Genomic DNA, 24,416 nt, shown 5'->3' with positions numbered 1-24,416 from the left:
CCCTTGGGACCTGAGGTGATGCGCTCGCTGATGCATGTTCATACATATATATGTTGTGCGCGCAGCAAGCGTTCTTGCGCCGGTTGCACGAAGCAACTACTTTTCGTGAGCGCAAAGCGCACGTCTTGCAACGTCAAAAGCATGCCATGCCGGAGTGTGTTTATGTGTGTCGGAATGCCCTTTCTCCCGTAGAAGATCAAAGATGTTTTGGAGATCAAGTCGCTTTTTCTAATTCTTGCTTTCGAGCCGACTTGACTTCTGCTTTCGACGTTTCGTACCATGTTTCGTCGCGCTGTCGGACGAGCGAAAGCCAGACTCTGCTGGCATGGATAGCTGCGCTCCCGTTTGTCGCCCGACTGCCATCACAACATCTTTTATCACGACCATCACCCAAACAGTATGATACGCTGCGGTCGACAGGAGGGCTGGCTAGCACAGCCCTCCTCCGAACTCGAGAACTGGGCCGTCCTCAATGGAGGATCATTCAACGGCGTCAAGTGTGCTGTCGCAGGTGGAGACCGCGGATCTGGCTTGCTCGCGATCAGAGACCTCAAAGGCGGCGACGAAGGGCCATTGCTGGTCGTGCCTCGCGATTTGGTCATCTCGAAGGAAGCAGTGGAAGTAGCTGCCAAGTCCGATAAGGATTTGAGAGAGCTGTTGGAGGCATTAGGGGAGTTCGTTCAAGTGAGTCGCTAGATATACTACATCCACCCAACGAAAAAACGATACGCTCCCACACGCCACAACCAAGGCTATTCTGTGGCCTGCGCCATCTAAAGAAACGCAATCAAACATTTTATGCATGCCACAAGTATCTAAATTGTGATTGGGACGGGTTTCCAACTCACTACCGCTGTCAGACGCGTTTGTTGAATAAAAATTAGATGAGTTTTGAATTCTTTGGAGTCGAAAAAATCCTCACAACGAACGTCCCAACAAGGTAAAAAAAAAAACTGACTGGACAACCGTAGACTACTCGAGGAGCCGTTCTCACGTTCCTTTTATACACGGCAACCGTGACAGCGGCTCGTAGGAGCAATTATCAGCTGGGCTCACTCACGCCCTTTAACCAGTAAGTGTGACGACGCCGACGTTGAACACGTTACAGAGCGCCGCACCGCGCTTGATGCAGTGGCACACGCTGAATCGTTGACTAGATACATAAAGTTCCTACCGGACGAACTGCTCCCCACGTTCTGGACGCCTGACGAGGTCGCTCTGCTAGATGGTACTTCGCTCCAAGCGGCCCTGGAGGCAAAGCAGAGGTCGCTCGAACGGGAATTCGCCCTCCTAGCAGAAGCTACGCAGGATGTGCGGTGGTGTCAGGACTTGTGGTGGGGCTCCTCGCCGGATGCCTCGCTCAACCTCAGCCTGGACGACTGGAAGGCAGTCGACGCCATGTACCGGTCGCGGGTCTTGGAGTTCCCAGGGATCGGCGACGCGATGGTTCCATGCATCGACATGGCAAACCACGCCGCTGGAGAGGCGGCGAGTGCGCTGTACGAGACGGATGGGGCGGGCAACGCGATTCTGCTGCTTCGGGACGGGATGGACGTCAGGCACGGCGAGGAGGTCACGATCACGTACGGCGATCGGAAGGGGGCTTGCGAGATGCTGTTTTCGTACGGCTTCATTGACGAAAGCATGGAGGATGCGAGGGAGCTGTTTCTCCCGCTCGAGATGGACGACGACGACCCGCTGGCGCGGCCGAAAGACCACGTCGCCACCGTCGCGCCCGGCGTCAAGTTCTACAAGGACGACGAGACGGGCGCCTTGAAGTGGCGCAGCGAGTACGTTTACCTGATGAACGTGAACCAGGAGGACGGGCTTGAGTTCGCCTTTGCCCAGACTGTGACTGGGGAGAGAGAGCTGCAAATGCTGTTTCACGACACGCCTGTCGGCTCAACCGCCGACTTGCTCAGCGCCCTCCAGAAAGATCCCCAGTGGGACGTGCACCATCTGCGAGCGGTGGTCAAGCTCTCGCAACTTGTGGAGCAGCGACTGAACATAATATCCTCGCTCGAGAACGGTGCGCTCACAGAACGCCGAGCGAAGCCAACTGTGCGGGAGAGGTGCTTCGAACTCGCGCTTCGGTTGCGATTTCTGGAGGGCCAGCTCCTGATGCAGGCCTTTGTTGCGCTGGAGCAGGAGAGGGACGAACTACTGAACGACAGTCCGGTCGTTAGGGAGTACCTCGTGAAGCAGGCTAGCGGCGATGGGAGCCAGCAGCAGCATGCTGAACTCGAATTGGACGAAGACTTTACATGAGACAAGTCAATTAATGATGAACCATCAATGCATATGCAGTCGGGGGCCTTTTACCGAGTTGTGCTCCACCATCTCTATTTTCTTACCCGTAAGCAGGGAGCAGTCACGTATTCGTCAAGGGGGTTCTTCACTCCGCAGCTCCATAGCGGCAGTTTAACAGGTAGTACGACAGGATCCAACAGAAGCAAGCATCTTTAGACGGACGTTCAACATGGTTTGTACTACTATCACACCGGCGGATGCCATTTGCCGAATAGCTCGAAACGCGGCGCAGCCAGTAGGCTTGCCGTCCCAGGTTGCTGCGTGACTTTGACACCCTATACATTTGACGATGACATCGAACCGCCGTTCCGACGTCCAACGACGCGCGACGTCTCGCAGGACGCAATGCGTCTGTATCAAGCCGTTTTCGGCACGCTCTACGTGAGGGGGGGGCCTTAAAGATTGGTGAGCCTGCGGGGCTTTTTGGTGATCGTGAACGCAGGAGCCGCCTCTCACCACCTTTACTGGGCGAATTTCACGTACAGCCCGTGGCTAGCGGCCCGGCGTGACGCAAAAAGGCTTATGGATTTGCGTTGACATTGTCACAAAAGCTAACCGCACCGTTGTCGGACCCGCAGGTACTACAATATCTTTCCGTCCTCGTCGGAGGCAAGTGCAGAAAGCGTCTATCGACCTCACACCATCGGCACCCCACCGTGCTGAAGGCCGGCGTCGTAAAGCCCGTCGTCAAGGGAACCTCGACGAAAGACACGGCAGCACCATAGCGCACGACAGAAGTCTCTCCATCGTCGACATTGTCGATGCGACTTGCTAGGCAAAAAAGAAAAGAAAAAAAAACAAGTCGTACCACAAAGAATCCACTTTGCGTCCCATATCTTGGCAGCCTCATGCACGCGAGAGCCACAACCGGCCAAACGGCCCACTTCTGTGCGTTTTTACGCACCCGCTAGTGCTGTGCCGTGATTGTGCGTGCGAGCATACGCAACGCAATGCCAAAAAGCAAGCACGTACGCACGTATCGTAAACTAACCGCGTTGGAACGAGCGGGGGGCGGCCGCAACTGGTCCTGCAAAACCGGCATAATGGTGTCAGAACGCGTCGTCGGCGTCGCGGCCTCATGTGGAGCGATCCAGATGACAAAACGACGGAAAAAAGAGAAAAGAGATGGTGAAAAAAAAATAAAATGGCTGAATGGGGAAAAAAAAGAAAATTTAACGACGTGTGATTCGCGTGCCGGGCACAAGGAACGAAGGAAATAAAAGGGGAAAAAGTAAAAATGATCAAAAAGATGTTGTGCATGAACAAGGAATCCGTTTGGGACGCGCCCACCCCCTGGCCATATTCACTCCCCAGCAAGAAACAGTAGCGATGCTGACGCAAAGGTACCGACTGCGCGGGCTACGATACGTTTTGAAACGGTGTTGCCGGGGGAGGAAGGGGTTTCGTAGCTGGACGTGCGGATAGAGGGGGGGATGGGTGGATGTCGTCTGTATCACTTGCTTCTTTGGATCGCGTTCTCGTCGCATTATAGAGATGAAAGGGCGGGCACGGAAGTGCGACAGCTGCTAACACCCACCCGCCCCTCTCTCTCCCCATGTCCACCTCTCTCTCCCACCCTCCCCAATCGAACGGCGTCACGGACCGTGATCTCCGACGTATCTAACGTCCTTCCCCTTCGCACGTTATTTTCCTTTTTTCTTCCTTGAACCAGGGGAAAGGGAATATGCCGGGGGGGGGGGCGCCACACCCTGGGAACGACGTAAACGCACGTCCCGCATTCTATTTTTTCTCCACATCGTAGCAGGCTGGAAGAATAGAGAGAGACGAGGAAAAAGAAAAAGCAAGAAAAGGAATCTTGCATCTTTCGCTGCCTCTGATGGATGCTGTGCATGACAGGAGGTGCGGCGAATGTGCCCTGGCAGTAAGGCGACCGCCCGGCTGCGACAGCGAGCGACGGAGAGGTGTCAGAATCGCACGCTGAAGAAGGGGAGTCCCAGCGGTATGCCTTTCGTCGTCTGCTCCCCTTTGCACGCCCTTTCCATTGTAGACCAGCAGCGCACATGGCCCAGCCCGCAGAAGTCGACCGCCCCCTTTGCGCACATGACCCGCGCCTTTGCTCGTACTGCTCGCATCTGCCGAAGGAAGACACGTACGGGCACAGCCTCGCGATGAGCCGAGAGGCCAAACGCGCCAGGAAGGCGGGGAAGGGATTGGCTGCCTTCCATTGCTGGGAGTAACCTCGTACAGCAGGGCCCCCGGGTGGGTCTCTCTGGCGCAGCAGCGGAGGATGAGAACGGAGTACGGAAGTGAGAAGGCGAGAGGAGGGTAAGAGAGAGAGAGGACGAGACGAGGGGGGTTGGTGAGAGAGGGAGGGAGGAAGGGAGTGAGAAGGAGAAAGAGGCAAAGGGAGTTAGGCAATGCGGAGATGTGAGTTAAGACTCGCCAGCCAGCTTCTAATTTTATTTTTTCTCTCTCAACTCTCTCTCTCTCTCTCTCTCTCTCTCTCTCCCCGTCCTGCCCGTAAAGACGGGAACAAAAGCGCACGCACGCACGCGCGCGCGCGCGTGTGAGAAAACCATGATTCATGATCAAAATAACCTCTTCTCTTCTCTATTCCCCACACCCCTTTCCCTTCTTCCCTCCCCTGCCCCTTCCCCCAAAAAGAAAAAAAAAAAAAAAATATGGGGAGAGATCTCTCCAAACCCTCCGTTGAACATCGACGCACGTTCGTTCGAAAAAGTTGGCAACGCCGGGCCCACGCCAAAATACAAAGGCGGGGGAAAAAAGAAGAAGAAGAAGAAGAAGAAGAAGGAGAAGGAGAAGGAGAAGAGCAGGCACCGAGACGGCGAGACGGCCGCGGAGAAAAAGAAAGGAAAAGAAAGGAAAAGAAAGGAAAAGAAAGGAAAAGAAAGGAAAAGAAAGGAAAAGAAAGGAAAAGAAAGGAAAAGAAAAGGCTGGAGACGGACGAGAAGGGGACGTGGCTCCTGGGGATCCGAAAGGCAGTCGCGTACGAGGTGACCAAAGATAAATATATATATATATATATATGTATGTATAAAGAGAAAACGGGAGAAAGGGATGGGAAGGGGAGGGGAGGGGGCAGAGTGGTTGTAAGGGCCGTAGGATCTTTTTCCCTGTCAAGCTGGTCGCCTTTCGACAAACGACCCATCCATGCTCTTCTCTTTTTTTGTTCCCGCTTCTCTCTTTGCACCGTGCATAGCGCCGTGAAGCAAAAAAATCTTGAGCGCCGGCAGACGGGGGAAGAGAAGGGAAGGGGGCCGGTGTGGATTGAATCACGACGCTGGTAGGCAAATGGTAGGCAAACAAAAAAAGACTACGACACGTAGATTGGTGAAAGTCGAGGCTAGGCGTTCCGCCCTAACGCTCAAGTCATCTCATTCATCTTTGTTTTTTTTTTTTCCCTTGCTATCCTATTTCCCGTCCAGAATGACGAATCATAGCTATCCCCTACATCTGATAGCGACCTACAAAAGATGGCCGTGACAAGGATGTCCTAACATGAACGAGCAAATTTACGCCTGACTATGCTGATTGCCCACCGCCATGCAAGAGAAAGACATGTGACGCAGTCTAAATTGGAACGCTCTTCTCCGCCCGAAAACGAATGCAAAGAATGATACAAAGACGGCTGTAGTTGTACAAAGCCCCACTAGGCTCTCTTGGAGCTAGGGGACGACAGAATGATTGCAAAGAAGCGAATGCGGTGGGGAAAAAAAATAAAAGCCCTCAAGGCGTTCATCTATAATATGGCGATCAATAAGAAGTGAAACCAAAAGTGTCAGGCCACACAGGCCGCAATGACAAGGTATAACGGGAGAGTTCGCTGATACACAAGATGCCGCCCTGTATGTCCTAGCGCCGTAAGCTTGCAGAGTCCGCAAGTCATAATTTGGGGTATATTATTGCCAGAATAGAAAACATATGAGATAAAAAGAACAAGGGAAAAATGAGAATCCCCTCCCCACCACGATCGTGTTCCTTGCTCTCGTCCAAATGATGGGAGCGAGAGAGAGGGGGGGGGGGGGGGAAACTAGAGCTGTGGTAGTAGGAATAGTAATACAAGCTTTTTTTTTTTCGGTTTAGCAGTGCACACAGTCGCAATGTGTCCGCGGTGCTCACTGCCGTTCGGTCGATGCAGTGCGCGACAACCGTCCGCGTTCGGGCTCGCCGTCGCGCCTCTTCCGCTGCGATGGAGTGCGGCTGAGGACGCGTTTGAGGAAGCCGGTCTTGGACTCGTTGTTGACGGGCGTGGTTGGCGACGAGTCCTCGGAGCCATTCGACGCCGGTGCGACCTCTTCGACGACGGTGGGGTTTTCGCGCTTGATCTTGCAGAACAGTGTGGAGAAGTAGAATTGCTCACTTTGCGCGTTTTTGAGTGGGATGTGGCGGTAACCTTGCTGCAACGAGTCCAATTTGGCCGTGTACGAGGCAAGCGGAACGCTGCTGGAACTCAGGCTTTGGCCGTCCGGCGAGTTCCACACCGTCCACCGCACGAAAACAAGGGAGGGATATTTGGTTTCGACGGTGAAGGACATTGGCTCGTTGAAATGTGGATCCCATCCGTTGTTGAGCACGATGCGAGTTCGCTTGCGCAAAGGAGAACCGATGCCTGACATGCCGTCGCGTGCCGACGCATCCGTGCCGCCTTCGCCGATGGCGAGACCGTGGGCTTTGTCCTCAGCGATGTGGACTTCGACCTCAATGTAGGGGTTCATGTTGGCGGCGTGACTGAGGTCGCGAGGCCGAGGAAGCTGCTGAGCGGACAAGACGTCGACCGAGAACTTGACGCGCTTTCTCGGTTTCTTGGGCGACGGAATGTCGAAGACGGCAGACCCACCGATGGGTCGCATCTCTTCCGGCTTGAGAACGTATCCGGTCTGATCGTTTCCCGCGGCAAACATGGCTTCGTTCAGCTGCATGCCAAGGTCATACGTCTGCCAATTGAGAGCTGCCATCTGCACCCCGCGACGCCAGAAACGCAGTGGCTCAAAGTTTGTCGAGCCCACACGGTGCGCTGCGGGATAAACGCGCATGAGGAAGCGACGGTTGTGCCTCTCAAGGGCCTCCTTGTCTCGCCTGCAGTGACCCTCGAAGGTGCGCTCGCTAAAGCTGAAGACGTGATTGTAGCTTCGAGCGTCGGGCGCGCGAAAGTCGGAGAATTTGATGCCCTGAGTGTAGACACCGAGCTCTCCGAGGACTTTGACTATGTTGCTCGTCTTTCGTCGACGGGGCTTGTGCTCCGAAACGAAGTCGCTCTCCTCGGCCGAGCTGTTGGGGCTGATGGGCGTTGCAGACGCACCCGAGGCGATGGAGGCTCGCGAGCTGTTCCACAGGCTGCCGTTGAGCTGTGGCGACATCGTCGGGGGGCTTGACAGCGAGTAGCCGGGCGGCATGCTGGTCGGATCGGAGACGGTTGGACGGGAGAAGGGAGAGCTGAGGCCACGTGGGCGTCGCGTGACCGGGGGACCCTCAGGCTTTGCGGCCAAGTCTTCGGACTCGGCAGCCTTGACCTTGATGAGAATCTTGCCTTTGAGCTCCTCTGGGCAAGGCAGAACCTCGGAAGATTCGTCGAGAGGCTGCAGGACGAGCTTGTCGCCGAAGACATTCTTCATGATGTCGGTCATGGTGGCCTGCTGCTCGGGATTGCAGTGCACCTCCAGCGAGATGATGAGTGGGTATTCGGACGCCTCGAACGCGTACTCGTTGATGACCTTGACACAGTCCGCGAACAGGACGCTGCTCGTAAACGTTCGTCCGTGCACGACTATGGGCCGACCGTCGGAGCCGTCCCAGCAGTCGATCTCGATACAGCGGCAGCCCTGAGTCAAAGCCGAGACGTACGCCTCCGTGCTGGACTGGCCGACAACCTGTCGTCCCAGAAGGTAGGTGTTGTGCGAACTCGAGATGAAGTACTCGTTGAGGGGCCGGTCAAGCTTCTGCTCGGTACGCGAAGTGTTGATACCCTTGCCGAGACTGGTCCTGGTCATGAGGTCTTGGAAGGCGGCGAAGTTCATCGTGTACTCCTTGTGCTCGGATGCGACGGGTGAGGTTGCGCCCTTTGGCCTGCATCGCTTCGCGTGGGTCTCGAAAACGTTCGCCCAGTATTCCGGGCGCGCGCTTGTGTCAATGCCCTGCGTGTGCTGAAGGAAGTCCAGGAACGAGCGCTCGTCCAGCTCGGGGTTGCCAGGCTGGCGAATGCTGTTGAAGATCTTCTTGAGGTCCTGTCGCTCCAGCACCGACTTGACGAAGCTCTCGAACTGCGCGTAATCCAGATCCCTCGAGTTGTCCGTGTCGGCGTGATTGAAGTAGTACTTCAAGGTGTGCTCTGAGCAGTTGACGTCCAGCTTCCGGCACAGCTGTTTGGCTCTTTGGAAGTCGAGTCTGGCGTTAGGATCGCCTCTGGTCTCGCGTTTCCAGATGCCCTTGATGCTCCGTTCGTCGCCCTTGACCAGGTCCGTCATGGTGCGGATCCGCAGTCGCTGGACGCGATCGATGGTCTCGGCCCAGAGGTGGCACGTGTCCTCGTCCGGGCACACGATGTGCAACGTCTTCAGGCTGCGGCCCTTGGAAGCGTTCGGATTGGCGTACACCACGGTGAACCAGCGCGACTCCTGGTCGGCAGGGATTTGCAGTTGCTCCAGGTACTCGCGGGCGTCCTTGGCCTCACGCACCTCCTGGATGTCGTCAATGTAGATCTGTTTCGAGGGGCGCTGTGGGTCCCAGAGGATCTTGCCAGCTTCGAAGTCGAAACGGAACATCATCCACTTTCTCTTCTTCTTGGAGACCTTTGTGAGCCACATGCCCTGCTGAAGGGACAGAGGAAAAGCGGGCGCGAGTCCCGAGTCGAGGGAGCCAATGCTGGGCCGGGACGACAGAGTGCCGCTATTGATACCACTGGTTTGGGAGGGATGCGAGGTGCTGCCGAGGCTGAAGTACTGCTCGCTCAAGTCCTCTACGGCCTCGTCGTCGTTCGAGTCCAAGTCGAGATCGGAGATGTCGATGCCGCTGTCTGGAATGCCCTTGTTGCTGTCGCTTCTCCGCCGCATGATGGCGGGTCCCACGGAGACGTCACGGTGCGAGCTCGTCGTCGACGGTCGTCGACGCACGATCTTGTTGTGCGCACCCCGCGACAGCCTCCGGATGAGGCCACCCCGTGACATGGCTACTGCTTCGGCCATGGCGCTGGGGGACATGACAGGCGGCGACGTCGGAGCGCTCGAGGTTGGCAAGATGGAATCCGGGAGCGCCATGGAAGACGGCAGAGAGGAGGACAGCGCCTGCATGGGAAGGATGCCGTCCGGCGAGTGATGGATTGGCACGTTGGTCCGAGGCTGGGACGAGTTGGAGATGAGACTGACCCTCGAGGAGTTGTTGCTTGTTGCGGATAGGGAGGCGACAGAGAATTGCATGGAGGAAGCGACATGGTGCATCGGAAGCGGCTTCGTGAGGGGAGATGCAGCAGGTTCCGAGCGGATGCCGTTGGCACGGTCATAGTCTATGGAGCTTTCGGTCCTCATGTTGAATGGCAAGTATGGGTTTGGGGCGCCCTCAGCGTTGGCAGCGGTAAGAAGAAGGCATGTTTGGTGAAGGCGGCAGAATTGAACGTGAAGAAGCTGCACAGCAAGACCAGCTGGCGGGCGTGCACACCTTGTTCAATTGCTCGCAGTCCACGGGGGGGATGGATGGATATAGGATGGAGAAGGCGACGGACTATGGGAGCCAAGGCCCGGGCGCGGTTGCGCAACGAAGCAGCAGCACAGCAGAGCAGAGCTGCAGCACGCAGTTCGTGTTTACACAGAAGGACCGGCAAGTGCGCGCCGTACCAGGGCACGAATGAAGAGCCAAGGCAGAGGCCTGCTGCAGTGAGATCAGGTGGCAGTGTTGATGCGCCGGTGCTGGACAATGGCGTGCATGCGAGACGCTGCAAGGAGCTGTTTGCGGGCGAATGATCGTAGTAACCGAGAGAAGATCGGGCGAGGGGGGCGCACTCTGTATGAGAGCAAATCGCGACGAAGCGCCAGGCAGGTCACGCTTTAGGCTGGGGATCAAAGATGAGGCGAGCGGCGGGCGCTCGCGCAGGAAGGAAGCAGAAGGGAACGGAGAAGACGCAGTGGAAAGGCCAACGAGGTCGTCGGTACGTGGAACGCGCGGGAGGAGCGACGGTTCTTGTAGTGATTGCGCAGCAGATTGGAGTGGGACTTGGGGGGAGAGAATGACTGGGATGCGAACGAGATTCTGGCGAGGGGAATTTGGGAATGGGGGGGGTTTGTAGGGCGCTGGGGGTGCTGGCAGGGAGAGGATGGGAAAGAAAAGGCGCGGTGGGATTGTCGCCAGGGAAAGGTGAAGCGCGCGAGTGCCGGGGCCGCAGGAGAATTTCACGGCGCGGATCACCACGTCGACCGCAGACGGACGGGGAGGAAAGGAGAGAGGAGCGAGCCGGCAGCAGCAAGGCAGCGGCAGCGCGCAGCAGCACGGCCAGCGACAGTAGTGGCCGTGGCAGCGGGAGCCCGCCAGCGCAGACCCGCGCAGAGATGAGCAGGGTCACGGCTCGCCCGAAGAGCCAGCAGCAGAGAGCCCGGCCGGGCTCGAAAGGAAACGAAACGAAGGAGAGGAGGGAAGAAAAGAAAAGAAAAGAAAAAAAAATAAAAATAAAAAACCGTCAGGCCCGGACCCAAGCCAGGACTGGCCCGGTACCTTTGAACCGCTGTTTTTTATTTTCATTCCACGCTTTGCGCCCTCTTCTTTCCCTCTCGTCCGTACTTCCCTTCTGCGCTCTGGAATGGGCCCCCCTCCTTCTCCTTCCGCGTCTCTCGCTCTATCTCCCTCTCCCTCTCCCTCTCCCTCTCTCTCATCGCTTTGTCCCGTTTAGCCCGCCGACGGAGGAGGAGCAGGCAGCAGCATCCACCGACACTCTCCGATCGGACGACCTTTGCGGGTCGCAAAGGGGGCCAGCCCGTCCGAAGATTGGATGGCGACGCTAGAAAGGGGTAGAAAAAGACGTTTTAAGCTTCGATTGTGATTCGCGGGGGGGGGGGGAGGGTTTGGCCCGTGGCGAAACGTGGGCAGCACCACTAGTATGCCCACAAAAAAAAAATGAAAAAAGAAAAAAGAGTACGCAGAAGAGAGGAAAAAAAATGGAAGTCCTGGCGTGAGTGGCTTGCTCGGGACGATCCACACAGCAGGCGGAGGCAGCACCCAAAGAGCACCCCAAAGAATCCCAGGCATCTGTAGCAGCGTCCAGTCGTTCGACAGGCCCAGACACCTGGTGCATCCACAGCATCATCATCATCATCATCATCGTCGTCATTACTCACATCATCATCACCACGACCGTCGGTCGTCATGATTGTCATTTGATGCTGTTCCTGCCCGGCTTGTGCACGCCGCTCCCTACGCTCTACGTCCCGCCCATTCGACCGCTAAGATTGCAGCACACGTTGTCCTCCAACCCCGGCGCTACAGTAGACACGTACGCCAACGCCTCATCCTCGTTCCGTCATCTACTGTGGTACCACGGCCACGACCGTCGCTGCTACCACTACTTCTCCTCCTCCTCCCTGTCCTTCTTGTGTGCTGCTGTCATGTTAAAAAAAAACGATTCCATCCCCGCTTCTGTCTCTCCCTATCCCGCTCTTACGTGCCTCTGTATCGTATCTCCGCCTTTAGAGAGGTTTTTCCTCGCCATGATCCCGCCCTCGCTGTAACGTTGGTTGTCCAGCGCACGACTCGCTCCCGCCCATCTGGCACACATTACTCGAACAGTCACAGTTGCCACGTTCGCAGTCATTCATCAGACTCATACTCCATCTGGTGGCCATTGCTACGGCCCTGTTTCGTTCCCTCTTCCCGGATCCTGGCCGGTGTCGTTATCTACAAAGGAAAGAAAAAAAAAAGGAACATCGATAAAGTAATGTAAATGAAACCAAGATCGAAGAACAATTGGATAAAAATAAAGAATAATAAAAAATGGGTTTCTTGTGCTCGAAGAAGGCCGACGATTCTTCTGCGCCTTCGATACCAAATTAACCCAAGGCAAGTGGAACAAACCAGTCATCTAAACGCGCAACGCCCGCCACCTAGGCTAACCTGTGGATCTCCTGGGAAGCCAGGCGACGGTCGTTGTTCTCGCTGTCGGATCTCAATGTAGAACCTCAAATTCGCATCGCCATCATTTTACGAACAGACTTCGTCGGACGTCGCCTTCGCACAGGGCCTTCCAGCGCTGCTTCGCGGGCGGGCGACCAACTGCTATGCTAAACCTCCCGTATGCCACCCCCTAGGCCGCACGTTATCTGCCCGCCTGCCTGCGCCAGACCAACCCGCTGTCCTGAATCTCTGCCCACCGCCTGCCCAGCCCAGGAACGAACAAAAACGCCCAGAGCACACTGACCGCCCTCTCTCTGTGCGCTGCAAAATCCCAGCTCAGCCGAGCCAACGGCCCAGGACGCATCCGAGCTACCGGGTGTTTGATGTGTTTTCCTCTCCTGCTCGCATCGAAACATGCAAGTCATTCTGGAAATAGCAAACATATGTAATCATGCCGGGGGGTTGCCATTACCCGCCCATGCATGACGTTCCGCCCGCCCCTTCGCCTCCTTCCCCTCCCCACTCCCCCTCCTGAGGCGGGACCGTACACTCGTGACTTCAGGCAAGCTTTGTGCGCGTTGCCCACTCGCTCTCGCAGTAACAGGACGACTGCGCCCGGCTATCCGGACTGGATGCCACGTCTAGGCGAGGTGGTGCTGCCGCTTTGTGACTCTTGGGCGTCCGCCTCGTGCCGTACACCCAAGGCTCCTATGTACGTCGGCCGCGTAGCATTTTTGGGGCCGTCCGCGCCAGGCACCTCCAAGGCTTAGCGGTCTTCTAGAAAGCTCTGCCTCTCCCAAGGATGGTCCTGGAGATCGCGACATAACAGGACAGACCCGCCCCGGTTTCTCGTGATCCTACACGCCGACCCGCTTCTGCTGTCGTCCTGTACGAAAAGCAAAAGCCGGATCCGTGGCCAAGTTGGCAGGTGGTCCCGCAAATGAATCATGCTACAAAACAGCACGGCGATAGCAAAGCTCCGCGGCGAGGTTACCGTGCCCGTGAGACAACAGAAACCTGAAACCTGCTCCAAGCGGGCTCATGCTGATTGTCGTCGCATATCCATTACTCAACTGTCGACCCAGTTTATATCAAGTCTTCAATCATCGTCAGACACTGGGCCTGATCCTTCTCTTCAACTTGACGCGCATGCTACGTTGGTCCTACCACTGGCCAAGGCTGAGCTGTGCCGAGTACGACGTATACGCGGCACGGAATCAAAGTACCATGTTTTGCTTTCCATGTCAAAGTAGTAAATAAGGCCAAAAGTCTGGCGCGGAAAAAGTCAATTCTGGTCAAGCAAGACCGGGGGACCCCTCTTCGAACAATCGCACTTTTATTTTAGATCGACAATGTAGTGCCGAAACGCGCCAACGGTACGCTACCGAAACGTCATTCGTTAACCTTTTAGCCACCACAAAAAGCGCCCGTCGATAACAGCTCATGCTGCCATGACGAAAGTGGTACCAAGAAGATGAACTTACCTCCTGCGGAAAAGTTCACGCTACGTGTACCACCGCGACTAAACACAAGTGCGCTATCCTCCAAACCCCCTACGTAGCGTGGCTAGAAAGGGACACGAATCATCATCATCATCATCATCATCATCATCATCTACCGTGTCCCTCATCATAGTCGTCATCATGATCATCGCCATCGTCGTGGATTCGACATGTGCCGGCATTGCGAGCGGCAGGTTGTGCTGCCTTCTCGTATGGCGATTCTCCGCACGCAATGCACGAATGGGAGCGGGGTGCTTGCGGTGCGGGCCCCAAGTTGAAATGACAACAACACCATGCAGCACACAGAAGCCAAGAGAAGCACTTTTGACGTACGGACGAGCTTTGTGACGCATCGCAAAGATTGGCACAGCTGACAATCGCCCTGCTGGGACTCACGGCCTTGCGTCTCGAGGCGACCAACGAGCTCGCATGTTCCCCCCCCACAGCTCAGCGATGCCGCTCTCCAACCTTGCCGCAGCGTTCCGAACAAGCGGACTTACTTGTACGGTCAACAGGCGAACGATAACGATCTGACTAGCTAAAACGACTGTCTCCGCGTCCTGTTCTTCCACGAGCGTGCGAATCGTGCCTGGCTGGGCAGCTCCATTCGCAGCAGGAGGACCAGGAGGAAGAGGTCGAGGCACCAAAATCGCTTCCTCGCTCTTCCTCGTGTTCCGCATCGTAGCGCAGCCCCCCTCGCCTGTCAGTTGACGATAATAATAAAACGAAGATCTTTTTTTTTCCCTTCCTGTCTGGCGCTAAATTTGATTGCGCCAGCCTTGTCCAATTTCACCAGGCACAAACAGGTTAAATCCACGTGCGGGGTCCAACCCTGAAGATCGCCAGCGCGCTGGATGCTGGCGTTCTTAGTGGCTTGAAGCCGGCATCTTGCGTTGTGCTTCTGAGCTTGCTGAAAGCGCGCAGAACTTTCCACGCCCTCGGCTCGCAAAAAGCAAACCCCCACGCCTTATCTCGCGTGCCCATGCGCCGGAGATCTCGTGAGCGTGGCTTTTTCCCGGAGCCTTTTCCTTCCTGCCCTGATGCGGCGCAGTTCCATCGTGTTGCTGTTCGCGTGTGCATGCGCTACGACGCCGCACGCACGCACGGAGGACGGCCCGTGCAGCAGGACTACTTGACAACGGATGCGGTGAGCAGTGGTTGTAGAGAGGTCGGGACGGAGGAGAAAGAATGGTCTCCTCGTTAGAGCTATTGGGAGCTCGTCCAAGGGGGAACTGGCTCCGCACGCTGAGACATGGGTACTTCTGCAAACCCCACAATGTGAGGCTTGAGAAGCGCTCGAGGAGGCATGTCGATGCAAATGTGACTGCTTCAATAGATCTTGCACCACATGACCACATGAGCAGCTGTGAACAACCTGATGCAAGCAATATCAGTGGGCTGCAGAACACAGAGCGGTGTGCTTGCGCCTTGGTTCTCCAACGGGCCAGAGGACCAATCCTGCTCGTCATCGCGCTGCTATCGGATCACATCGTCCACGGCCCCCCCCCCCCCCCCCCCCCCGAACAAAAAGTTCCCAAGTACCTGGAAACATCAGTTTGTGCTCACAAACGCCTTCATCCGGGCAACGTTGGAAACAGGCTCTTTCCAGCAGCGCGTCACTCGTCCTCAGCTGACCTCGACTGCGCGCTGTGCAAAGCTACCTCGTTCGTTCCTGATTGTGTTTTCCGGCCGCTGACGGCATTTGCCTGTGGCTTCGCGGGCTATGCTAACCTCCTTTTTGATCAGGCCACGTCTCACCACATGCGCCGCGACCTGGACCTGCAAGCCCCGCTTGAGCGACACCAAAGGCGCCTTCATGGCTAACCTATCGTGGGTTTCCTGTTCTGGACACTCGGTCCTTGCTTGTGCCCATGAAAGCCTCGGATGAGCTTGCATACGTCCACCGCTGTGACTCAGCTCCGTCCCACGGCTCCGTATCGCAAGACGTCACTTCTCGCCGGTCGCATGAGAAATAGCAACGAAATTTCCTTCTGGATCTAGAACCCGACACCGCTCTTCTTGCGCACTTCTGGACGCCCGTGTTTTTTTTTTTTTTTTTTTTTTTTTTTTCATTTTCAAAAAAAATTCCTTTTTTCACACCATGACCGGCCTGCTGCAGCTAATCGGCCACCCGCGGGTGAAATGACAATCTCGAAAAATCATTTACGAAATAGTACGTGATTTTCGCCTGGCACATGGTAGCCTATCTCTCTTCTTAATCGGACAAGCTGCATGTGGATTCTGCCGAACTTTGATTACCCGCCCTCGGTGACCGGAAAGCATCTTCTTCTTACGTCTTGATGTTATTGAAAATCACCTTCTGACTATCTTCGCCCTGCCATTATGCAGGTCGCCCCCAAGGTCTCATCTAAGCATTGCGCCATCTCTGCGCTTGCCAGCACGAGAGTGGACGTTGAACCTTTTCTCATCATTATCCTAGACGCCTCCAAAGTCGGCCATGGAGCTTCAGACATGATTTGCGGCATTTCTGACATACACATGCAGCAAGCAACGGCGACGGCCCGTGCCCTAGAAATGACCCCCGGGAACGAAGAACCGAACCTTATGCGGGTACTAGTTGTAAATCGAAGCACGACTTGCGGGCTCTGCGCACCTGCGAGGGTCAGCTCGCACCAGCCCTGCTGTGTAACATGACCATCATTTACCAGCAAGCTCGCACGAGGCAGTTTTGAAGACGGTCACTTAGGTTTTCGACCAAGCCGCGACTCGCGCGATGAGACTTTAGCATCCTCGGATCTGCTAGAGACCTCAATTGCCCGTTGAGACTAGATCTGCACCAGTTGTGCTTAGGTGTGTTTTCCAAGTCCCGAGCAGATGCATGGCAAACTTAAAGCTGAGGACTACGAGTGAATGAAATGCCAGCCTGGTCTCCTGCTCTTGCACAATCAGTATTGATCTGACTGAGCACCATTGAATCATTCATTTGAGGAACTTTGAACTTTATGTGACTTTCAGACAAGGCTGGCCAGGTTTCGTTCGCGTAACACGCTTGCTGTATCAAACTAAATGTTCGTCGGCTATTGACGAATAACTTTCTAGACAAAGCACTCGTGGCCGCTGTTCCTAGGAAAATTCGAGTTGAGCTTGTTAATAGGGATGGAAATGAAACTAATGGAGAGTAGGAACAATAAAAATCCGCATGGCCCTTTAGGTCCTTCCCTCAAGTGCAACAACGTCAAAAGTGGAGATAATGCAATGATTCAAGGCAGCTGCATAATTTCTCACTACTTCACTTGAGCCGAACAGTAACTAAAGCGCCCTATCACTATCAGAAATGAAAAAAAAAACAGAGATCGACAAGCTGCCGCTTGGGAACCACACATTCTATAAGGGAAGAATGAAGCAGAACCTTTCCGTTTTGAGTCCCACCTGCAGCCTTTCTGTGTTTCGCGCTGTCTTAACTGGGTCCGATTTGTGCATGGATGCGTGATATGTTGGTCGCTGTGTGGGATACCTCTGGCTTGTCGCCACCAATCTCACCGGCTGTGAAAACACTGACGGCGGGAGGATTCCCGTCCCGCTGTGTAGCTATTGATCTAGGATCTCCCGAGTTTGAGGCTGCGTTCGCAGACTCGTCTGTGGCTACTGATAGGGAGAGTTATGTTAAGCCAAGCATTTCTTTTCAACCCTTAGCGATTGAGCGGGAGAATGAGATGATGAAGGCTTTGTTGCTCATCATTGGCAAAGGTACAACCGAAGTGGCCCGAATTGCCGCGTGATTTGACTTCGAACAAACATGAGGAGAATTCCAGTCCGCCGGGCCGGGTTCGTCGCGGAATCCTATCGGTGCGTCCGACGAAGCCCTAGGATGGTCAAATATCTCAGCTAGGCGGTGGTTTGAGGGACGATTTTTTATTTCAATGCGAAGTCCCTTGAAAATATGACGAGAGAAGGCAACGAAGTAGGCATCGGAATCGGGACTTCGTTTCGAGGAGGCTACTGCACTTGAAAGACGAGGATGTCAACAGATTCCATCGCTGAAGGTAGCCGTCACTTCGTCCAAAAGCCTCTCCGTACGTATCAATTGTCTGAGCTGCTGTAGAAGATGAAACGCTTCCAGAGCATGGCTGGGTCATTGTTAATCCACTCGAGCTGCTGATAGGCTTAGTTTGATATATGGAAGGCTAATGACTGCATCTTGGTGTATAGATTAATCATGCTTTTGAATCTCGCCAGGACTTACTTTAATCGACTCAGATTCTGATCCCTGTGTGAATTGATAAGGTAACTCAAAGGCTGTATCTTGACTACGTTCGCCTACAACAAACGCACAGTTGTCGTTTTGATATGGAGCTCCATGGCTCTCAGGTTTTTTAATGCTGTGTCTTACCACTGTTGGCAAGGTGATGGATTCGTTGTCGTTTTCTTCGTTTATCGATGGTGTCGCCAATGACCTCGAAAAGTTTACCCCCTCTGCCAAACACTATTGTTGTAGGGATTAGAGTCAGGCTCCCTTGAGCTTAAGTTATATTGGCATCAAAAACATACATTTTCCGGATCCTCTGAGCATTCGCCCTTGATCGCGAGCGATCTTGGGACATGATCATTCCCAGTGTCGCTGTCTTGTATGGATTGCATGTTGTCATAATCGTCATCGGTCCTATCAACTGTGGTCTGCAAATTCGTATCATCCGAAAGATTTTTTTCGTGATGGCGTAGTTGGAAAAGAGAGCTTCCAGTTGGCAATCGCTCTTTTCTAGAGTTCTCAAGCGCGATCAAGTCGTCACGTCCATGTGGATTGTCGATGAAAGCCTGCGTCCTACTGACGCTCCTAAAACAAGACCGCAGATGTGGAGGAGCTGAAAGCATTTTTGACTCGTAGCATAATTTGGCACTGCTTGAGATGCCTCCTTCTACATTTCCGCTATGGCTGCACTGAGAAGGAAGTGGCTCGAGGCAGGATAGAAAGTGATTTTTATGCTTGTCTCCCTTCGATCTGTGGATGTTGCCTGTGGCATACCCAATTTCATCCAATTGTTTATGTTGGTCAATGATACTGCACGTCTTCGCAATGGTGTCAGATTGTGTCCTCCTATCTGCAGAACTGGAGCGGCCAGATTCTTCATCTAAAAGCATGGGCTCAGAGGAACTAGTACTGCCCTCAACACAACTATTAGATGAGCTATGTTGCTGCGCAACCGCATTCCCTTGGATTTCTTCAAGTTCGCCGCCCATCTTGACGCTAATGTCTGTAGAGCTCTTCTGCAGAGCCCCGTGCAAGAAACCCTCCTTTTCTCTGAAACAAAATTGCTGCGGAAGTGACATAGGCAGCTGTGCAACAGACCTGATCTTGACAGTTCTACAGCGCTTACCTATCTTGTATTTGTCGTCCGGAGTTGTAAAGCTAATTTTAACTGGGTTCGAGAAGCGTAGACCTGCCCAGTCCGGCTGCCGTAAAAGTCGATTTTTCTCCCGTTCATACAGTTCCTTGGATGGTGTTCGTGATCTCTGCTCCTCATGAGCGTGTGGAGAAGATGGTATCCAAGAGGCCATCTTCTCAGTGCATTTGACCTTGTGACCTAAAGGAGTTGGCGGCAGCTGAGCCGATGGAGCAGAGATTACAGAGCGCTCTCGTGAGCCGTTTTGATCAGAATTCTCGCATGGCCTAGCAGTTTCGAAGCTACGAGGCATTGAAGCAGGGCATTTTGCCAGTTGAGTGGTGAATGCATGATTTTTCTGGATATTTTGCTGCGCTTGCGTTCCACTAGTTTTCCCGTAGACTGGTTGACAACTTTTACTACTGTTCACTGAAGTTGCCGCTTTATGTGACAAGAATGAAGACTCTAAGAAGACGATCGAATGCGAAGGCCTATTTTGTACTTGTTGCCTAACTCTAGCGAAGTACTGTTTCTGCCGCTTGGTCAACTCGTTTCGGCTCGCGTTAAGATGACGTCGCAATCGACCGCCCGTCCAATTCATAGCATTTGGATGTTCAAACTGAAGTCGCCATGAAAAGGTGCAAGTTTTTTCATCAATGTACTTGGGGATCTTTATCATCGATGCTCAATTGCACGTTCACGTATCAGGTGACTACGAAGAGGTAGTGGTGAATATCACTCCAAGGTCAGAATTATAGGAGGAAAGCGCGACTCCCGAGAGACGACAGCAGCAGCATGGTTAAAGCGACTGCTGAATCTGTTTAAGCAAACATGGTCAAGACTCTCTTGGCGTTGGTTATGTGAAGGAGAGCCCCAGTGGACTGCTATATCAAGAGCTTTCGTTCTTCATCACGTTGCTAGCCGCACCTTGCTGAATTGACAGACTACACGACACATACTCGCCAATGTGAGCGGCAACACCATCTCATTTTGGATGATCTTATCGACTCTGTATGGTAGACGTGACATACATATTCACGGTCTTCGGATGATCCAACTCGAATCAGAGCTGCATTGCTCTAACATTTGATGTCTTTGGAATCCAAGTTATCGCTTGCCCTGCCTGAAGTTAATTCGCTCCGTAGATTTCCATCCAAGCAACTTGATCCAAGTTCTAGGTGTTGAGGAGTGCCTTGACTGTTGCTGGAAATCTCACTGCATCTAGGTGTCCATGCTTCAACCTCCCAGAGCAGAACAACAACCATGACCGTCTGTAGAAACTCAAGACAGCAAAATTATACCGTTGGAGTGTCTTGCTGACAATTTTAGGACAATCAAGTTGTATCGGGGGTGAAGTCCAAAGGTTCCAATGCTGGACGTTTTGGACTATTCACACTCATCACAGTCGACATTCCACCGTTTTCAAACTCTAAGCTGTGGCTACCATGTCATTTCTCTTCATTGCCGTAGCTAATAGTGCCAAACTATTAGCAAGGAGCGCTATCTTCGCTTGATTGATTTGATTGCCGGTCGGAGCATGCCGAGTTTCAACTACTTAGAACGACTTGCAGACACCGCTTTGAGAAATTAATGCAGCTCCTGCAGCCTCTACTTCTTCCGGTGTTTACGTTTTAAGTTATCCTCCTCCACTTTTCGACGGATTATCGGGTAAGGATTCCAAATGATCGACACCGTGTTGACACCTCCGATTCTCTAGCTCATACGGAACCATAAGACGTGCCTTGTCTGACCGGGGCCGAGGTGACAATCTTATCTGGACGTGACTGCGTGGCTTGCCGTGTCCTTAGGCAGATCTCTTGGGTATACTGCCGATAATCTCGTACAAGGACCATGCTGGCCCGCAAGATGATGTCATTTGTGGAGCTCAGGAGGTTATCTCCTGCCCTCTCGAGCCGCGTCTACGAAGTCAGCACCTGTCTGAACGTTATTGCGGTCAACATGTGGGAGCTTGCTGTCTCAAGCGAGAGTGAAGGGAGGAGGGTTGGAAATGCAAAGAGATGATCAGGGTCCTCTGCTGTGATCGTTCCCGACATGGCAATTCTTAACACCTCTCAGGGACCATGAGGCTCCAAATGAAGCAGGCCCACTTCTGTTGCCTGAAGGCTCTCTTTTGCCATACATATTTACGAGCACTTTGGAGTCTTGGCGAGAACGATTCGGCGTCGCTGACCACTGGTCGTTATGGTCTATGCGAGCAGAAGGAATCAGCACGGATGCTGCTGAATGACATCGGAGGTCCCAGGCGGTTGCTAGTGTTCCGAGGCCTTGCTGGGGTCTCATTCGTCATCTCGACCGTTGATGACGTTGATCACTCTCAGGAATTAAAAATCTTCCTGCGGCGAGCGCATCAGTGGTTTCTCACCACATGCTAGATGCATGTTTTGATGGAGATATACGGCCCTTATCCACATTTACAATCTGCCGGGTATGAAACTTTGCGTTGCGTGGGGGCATCTCCGGTTTTAACAATGTTTTCAGATCCAATCGAAAGCACTGTGAAGACCATGCTGCGGAAAGATTTGCGCAAGCGTTGAGCGACAGATGACAGCCATGAGTAAGATTTTGATTCACTTCAGCCATGTGAACCGCCGCCATAGGTCATTCACGGAGGTCTTCTTCTGCTAGGTTTTGACATTCTGGGAACGGCTACATATCTTGACTTGCTACACCAATCCCGTACAAGTTACTGACCATGTCGTACTTCCGAAAGAGATGACTATCATTCGGTTTGACGGCTAACAGACAATCTGAACATCTAAGAGGATCTGTCAGTCAGGCATTCTCTCCGAATAATGTACAGTACAGCCTTGGGCGAGCCGAGAGTGCCCCAGAGGTACCCGGTTTTTCGTACCCACACCGTCGAAATCCTCGCCAGGGTTTTATACCACCAAACTCGGGTCCAATGCCAGTCCTATCCGTATCAGTCCTGTAGCGAACATATAAAGGCGTAGCTTCCACGGATACTTTTCGCAATTTCATTCATGAACTCATCCTCGTAACACACTTTAATACTGCGCAAATTTGTCGTTCATCCATCATGTCGACCGCTTCACTCCAAGCACCAGGCCACAATCGTCATGTACGAAAAATTAGCGGTCGGGCTACCAAAGAGGAGCTGACTAAGATGATGGGGCCAACTGTTGTTGTGCCCCCAGCCGACTACATGGCTGCGGCGGAGTCAAAGAGTCATGAGATCGCGGCATCTATGGAAATCGCTCGTCATGAGCTTGAAGAGTTCCGTTCAGCAACATCGACGCCATCAGAACCAGGAGAGACCGTTGTAACTGACAAGTTTGCTTTCGCCTTTGATATCGATGGTGTCCTCATTCGAGGAGGAAAAGTCATCCCGGAAGCAATCGAAGCCATGAAAGTTCTCAACGGCGACAACCAATATGGTATCAAGGTTCCATACATATTTGTTACCAACGGTGGCGGCAAGACGGAAGCAGAACGCTGCTTGCAACTCAGCAATCAGCTTCAAATTGAAGTATCTCCTGGACAGTTCATCTGCGGCCACACTCCGATGCGGGAAATGGCGGAGAAGTACAACACGGTGCTCGTTGTTGGTGGTGAGGGCGAAAAGTGCCGCCAAGTTGCCGAAGGCTATGGATTCAAAGACGTCGTCACCCCAGGAGATATTATCAAGGACAATGCCGATACCACACCTTTCCGGAAGCTCACGCCTGAAGAGTACAAGAATTCAAGGGCACGAAACTTTGGCGAGACCGAAATAGAAGCCATTTTTGTCTTCGCAGACAGTCGAGATTGGGCATCCGACCAACAGATCATCCTTGATTTGCTCATGTCGAAGAATGGTCGACTAGGTACTCGATCAGAGACCTTTAACGAGGGTCCACCTGTCTTCTTTTCTCACAACGATGTGGTCTGGTCCACATCCCACGACCTGACCCGAATCGGTATGGGTGCGCTTCGTGTATCCCTTGAAGCTATGTTCAAGGCTGTTACAGGCAAGGAACTTAAGACCACAGCTTTTGGAAAACCTCAAATTGGTACCTTCCAGTTCGCAACGCGTCTTCTCCAGCAGTGGCGCAAGGATACTCATGGCATCGACTCGCCACCAGATACTGTCTATTTTGTTGGAGATACTCCTGAGTCAGATATTCGTGGCACGAACGAATTCGACGAGCGTGCTGAAAATAATTGGTATTCTATCCTTGTTCGCACCGGGGTTTATGTGGAAGGAACTAAGCCTCGTTTTACACCGAAGGCTACAGTCGACACCGTGCTTGATGCTGTGCATCATGGTATTGAACGCGAGTATCGCAATGCTATGAAGAAGATTGCGGAGAAAAATGCTGCATCTGCAATTGAGGAGTAGACGCAGTTTGAGGCCGGCCTTCACTGTCGCGTCTATTTTCTCTTTTGTTTTTTCGTCGCATGGCATATGGAGTCAATTACTTCTTGGGAGGCTTATGGCGTTGTGTCTGCTTTACTGGACTACCCAAACCATGGATTTGAGACTGAATTGATCTTGGAAAACAACAGAGCAAGGAAACACGAGATGTGATATCGTGAATAATAGTTTAGAGAATGATTTTCTATACTCCATTAGATGGTAGGGAATGGTTGAGTACATGTGATAGTCTTCACCACCGGCTATGACTTTCTAGGTAGATTCAGAGATTGATTAAGAGCAATTTCAAACTGCCATGAAGCCCTGATTCTTATATATTTCTCGCCTCTATTTTGCGTCTCAGGCCATGCGAGCCCCGCACGAAGAACATTACATTCAGATATGTGGGCTCTTCACAGGCGTTGCTCGCACAGTCTGGGTGTGGAAACGTACGTCGGTTTCTAAACAGACTGATGAAGATCTCTTTGCATGGTTTAAAACGAGAAAAACGACCCACCTGGGTGCAAAATCCACCGACAACGAGAATTACTGTACCGTTAAGATTATCCTCTGCTACTAAAAGAATAGCATGGCAACGGCGATTTGTCGGGAAATATTCTTCATCCGAACTACGGCAAGACCTGTGCTAAGTAAGCACATGTGGATATTTGTGATGTCATACCCACTTTAAGTTAAGTCATTGCCACTGAAACGGACCAACACTTTCCACGAGGCAAATTTCCGCACGTCGCCTTACCCTGCCATTGATGCTACGCCACCGGTTATGATTCCATATGCTGAGGCTCAAAAAATCGAGAGACG

At 53.2% G+C, this 24,416-nt stretch overlaps 5 protein-coding genes across 5 annotated transcripts; 3 read left to right on the top strand and 2 right to left on the bottom strand.

The window, feature by feature from the left end:
• Positions 1–267: 267 nt before the first annotated feature.
• PV09_05213 (uncharacterized protein) lies at positions 268–2,314 on the top strand. The gene is made up of 3 exons (XM_016358693.1): positions 268–684; positions 972–1,072; positions 1,158–2,314. The coding sequence occupies exons 1-3, from the start codon at positions 400–402 to the stop codon at positions 2,266–2,268; spliced, it is 1,497 nt and encodes a 498-aa protein (XP_016213312.1). The 5' UTR covers positions 268–399; the 3' UTR covers positions 2,269–2,314.
• A 4,002-nt stretch (positions 2,315–6,316) lies between these two features.
• On the bottom strand, positions 6,317–10,563 carry PV09_05212 (uncharacterized protein). The gene has a single exon (XM_016358692.1). It carries the CDS (start codon positions 9,807–9,809, stop codon positions 6,408–6,410), a length of 3,402 nt encoding a protein of 1,133 aa, XP_016213311.1. The 5' UTR covers positions 9,810–10,563; the 3' UTR covers positions 6,317–6,407.
• A 5,518-nt stretch (positions 10,564–16,081) lies between these two features.
• On the top strand, positions 16,082–17,916 carry PV09_05211 (uncharacterized protein). The gene is made up of 2 exons (XM_016358691.1): positions 16,082–16,691; positions 16,749–17,916. Exon 1 carries the CDS (start codon positions 16,224–16,226, stop codon positions 16,533–16,535), a length of 312 nt encoding a protein of 103 aa, XP_016213310.1. The 5' UTR covers positions 16,082–16,223; the 3' UTR covers positions 16,536–16,691; positions 16,749–17,916.
• A 5-nt stretch (positions 17,917–17,921) lies between these two features.
• PV09_05210 (uncharacterized protein) lies at positions 17,922–19,532 on the bottom strand (the record flags this gene model as incomplete). Its single annotated transcript, XM_016358690.1, has 3 exons — positions 17,922–17,993; positions 18,085–18,324; positions 18,390–19,532. 3 exons carry the CDS (start codon positions 19,530–19,532, stop codon positions 17,922–17,924), a joined length of 1,455 nt encoding a protein of 484 aa, XP_016213309.1.
• A 2,073-nt stretch (positions 19,533–21,605) lies between these two features.
• PV09_05209 (TIGR01456 family HAD hydrolase) lies at positions 21,606–23,946 on the top strand. The gene is made up of 2 exons (XM_016358689.1): positions 21,606–21,665; positions 21,719–23,946. The coding sequence occupies exon 2, from the start codon at positions 22,278–22,280 to the stop codon at positions 23,577–23,579; it is 1,302 nt and encodes a 433-aa protein (XP_016213308.1). The 5' UTR covers positions 21,606–21,665; positions 21,719–22,277; the 3' UTR covers positions 23,580–23,946.
• Positions 23,947–24,416: the final 470 nt, after the last annotated feature.

This window comes from Verruconis gallopava (genome assembly GCF_000836295.1).
Source record: "Verruconis gallopava strain CBS 43764 unplaced genomic scaffold supercont1.16, whole genome shotgun sequence".
NCBI classification, from domain to species: domain Eukaryota; kingdom Fungi; phylum Ascomycota; class Dothideomycetes; order Venturiales; family Sympoventuriaceae; genus Verruconis; species Verruconis gallopava.
This window is presented reverse-complemented; position numbering and strand designations above follow the sequence as displayed.

What these genes read in the sequence shown, in the direction of transcription:
- PV09_05213 (XM_016358693.1), top strand. Translation starts at nt 400, where the DNA reads ATGATACGCTGCGGTCGACAGGAGGGCTGGCTAGCACAGCCCTCCTCC. An exon ending in CATTAGGGGAGTTCGTTCAA is followed by an intron (nt 685 to 971) that starts GTGAGTCGCTAG and finishes GGACAACCGTAG; the next exon opens with ACTACTCGAGGAGCCGTTCT. An exon ending in TCACTCACGCCCTTTAACCA is followed by an intron (nt 1,073 to 1,157) that starts GTAAGTGTGACG and finishes ATCGTTGACTAG; the next exon opens with ATACATAAAGTTCCTACCGG.
- PV09_05212 (XM_016358692.1), bottom strand. Translation starts at nt 9,809, where the DNA reads ATGAGGACCGAAAGCTCCATAGACTATGACCGTGCCAACGGCATCCGC.
- PV09_05211 (XM_016358691.1), top strand. Translation starts at nt 16,224, where the DNA reads ATGCAGGTCGCCCCCAAGGTCTCATCTAAGCATTGCGCCATCTCTGCG.
- PV09_05209 (XM_016358689.1), top strand. Translation starts at nt 22,278, where the DNA reads ATGTCGACCGCTTCACTCCAAGCACCAGGCCACAATCGTCATGTACGA.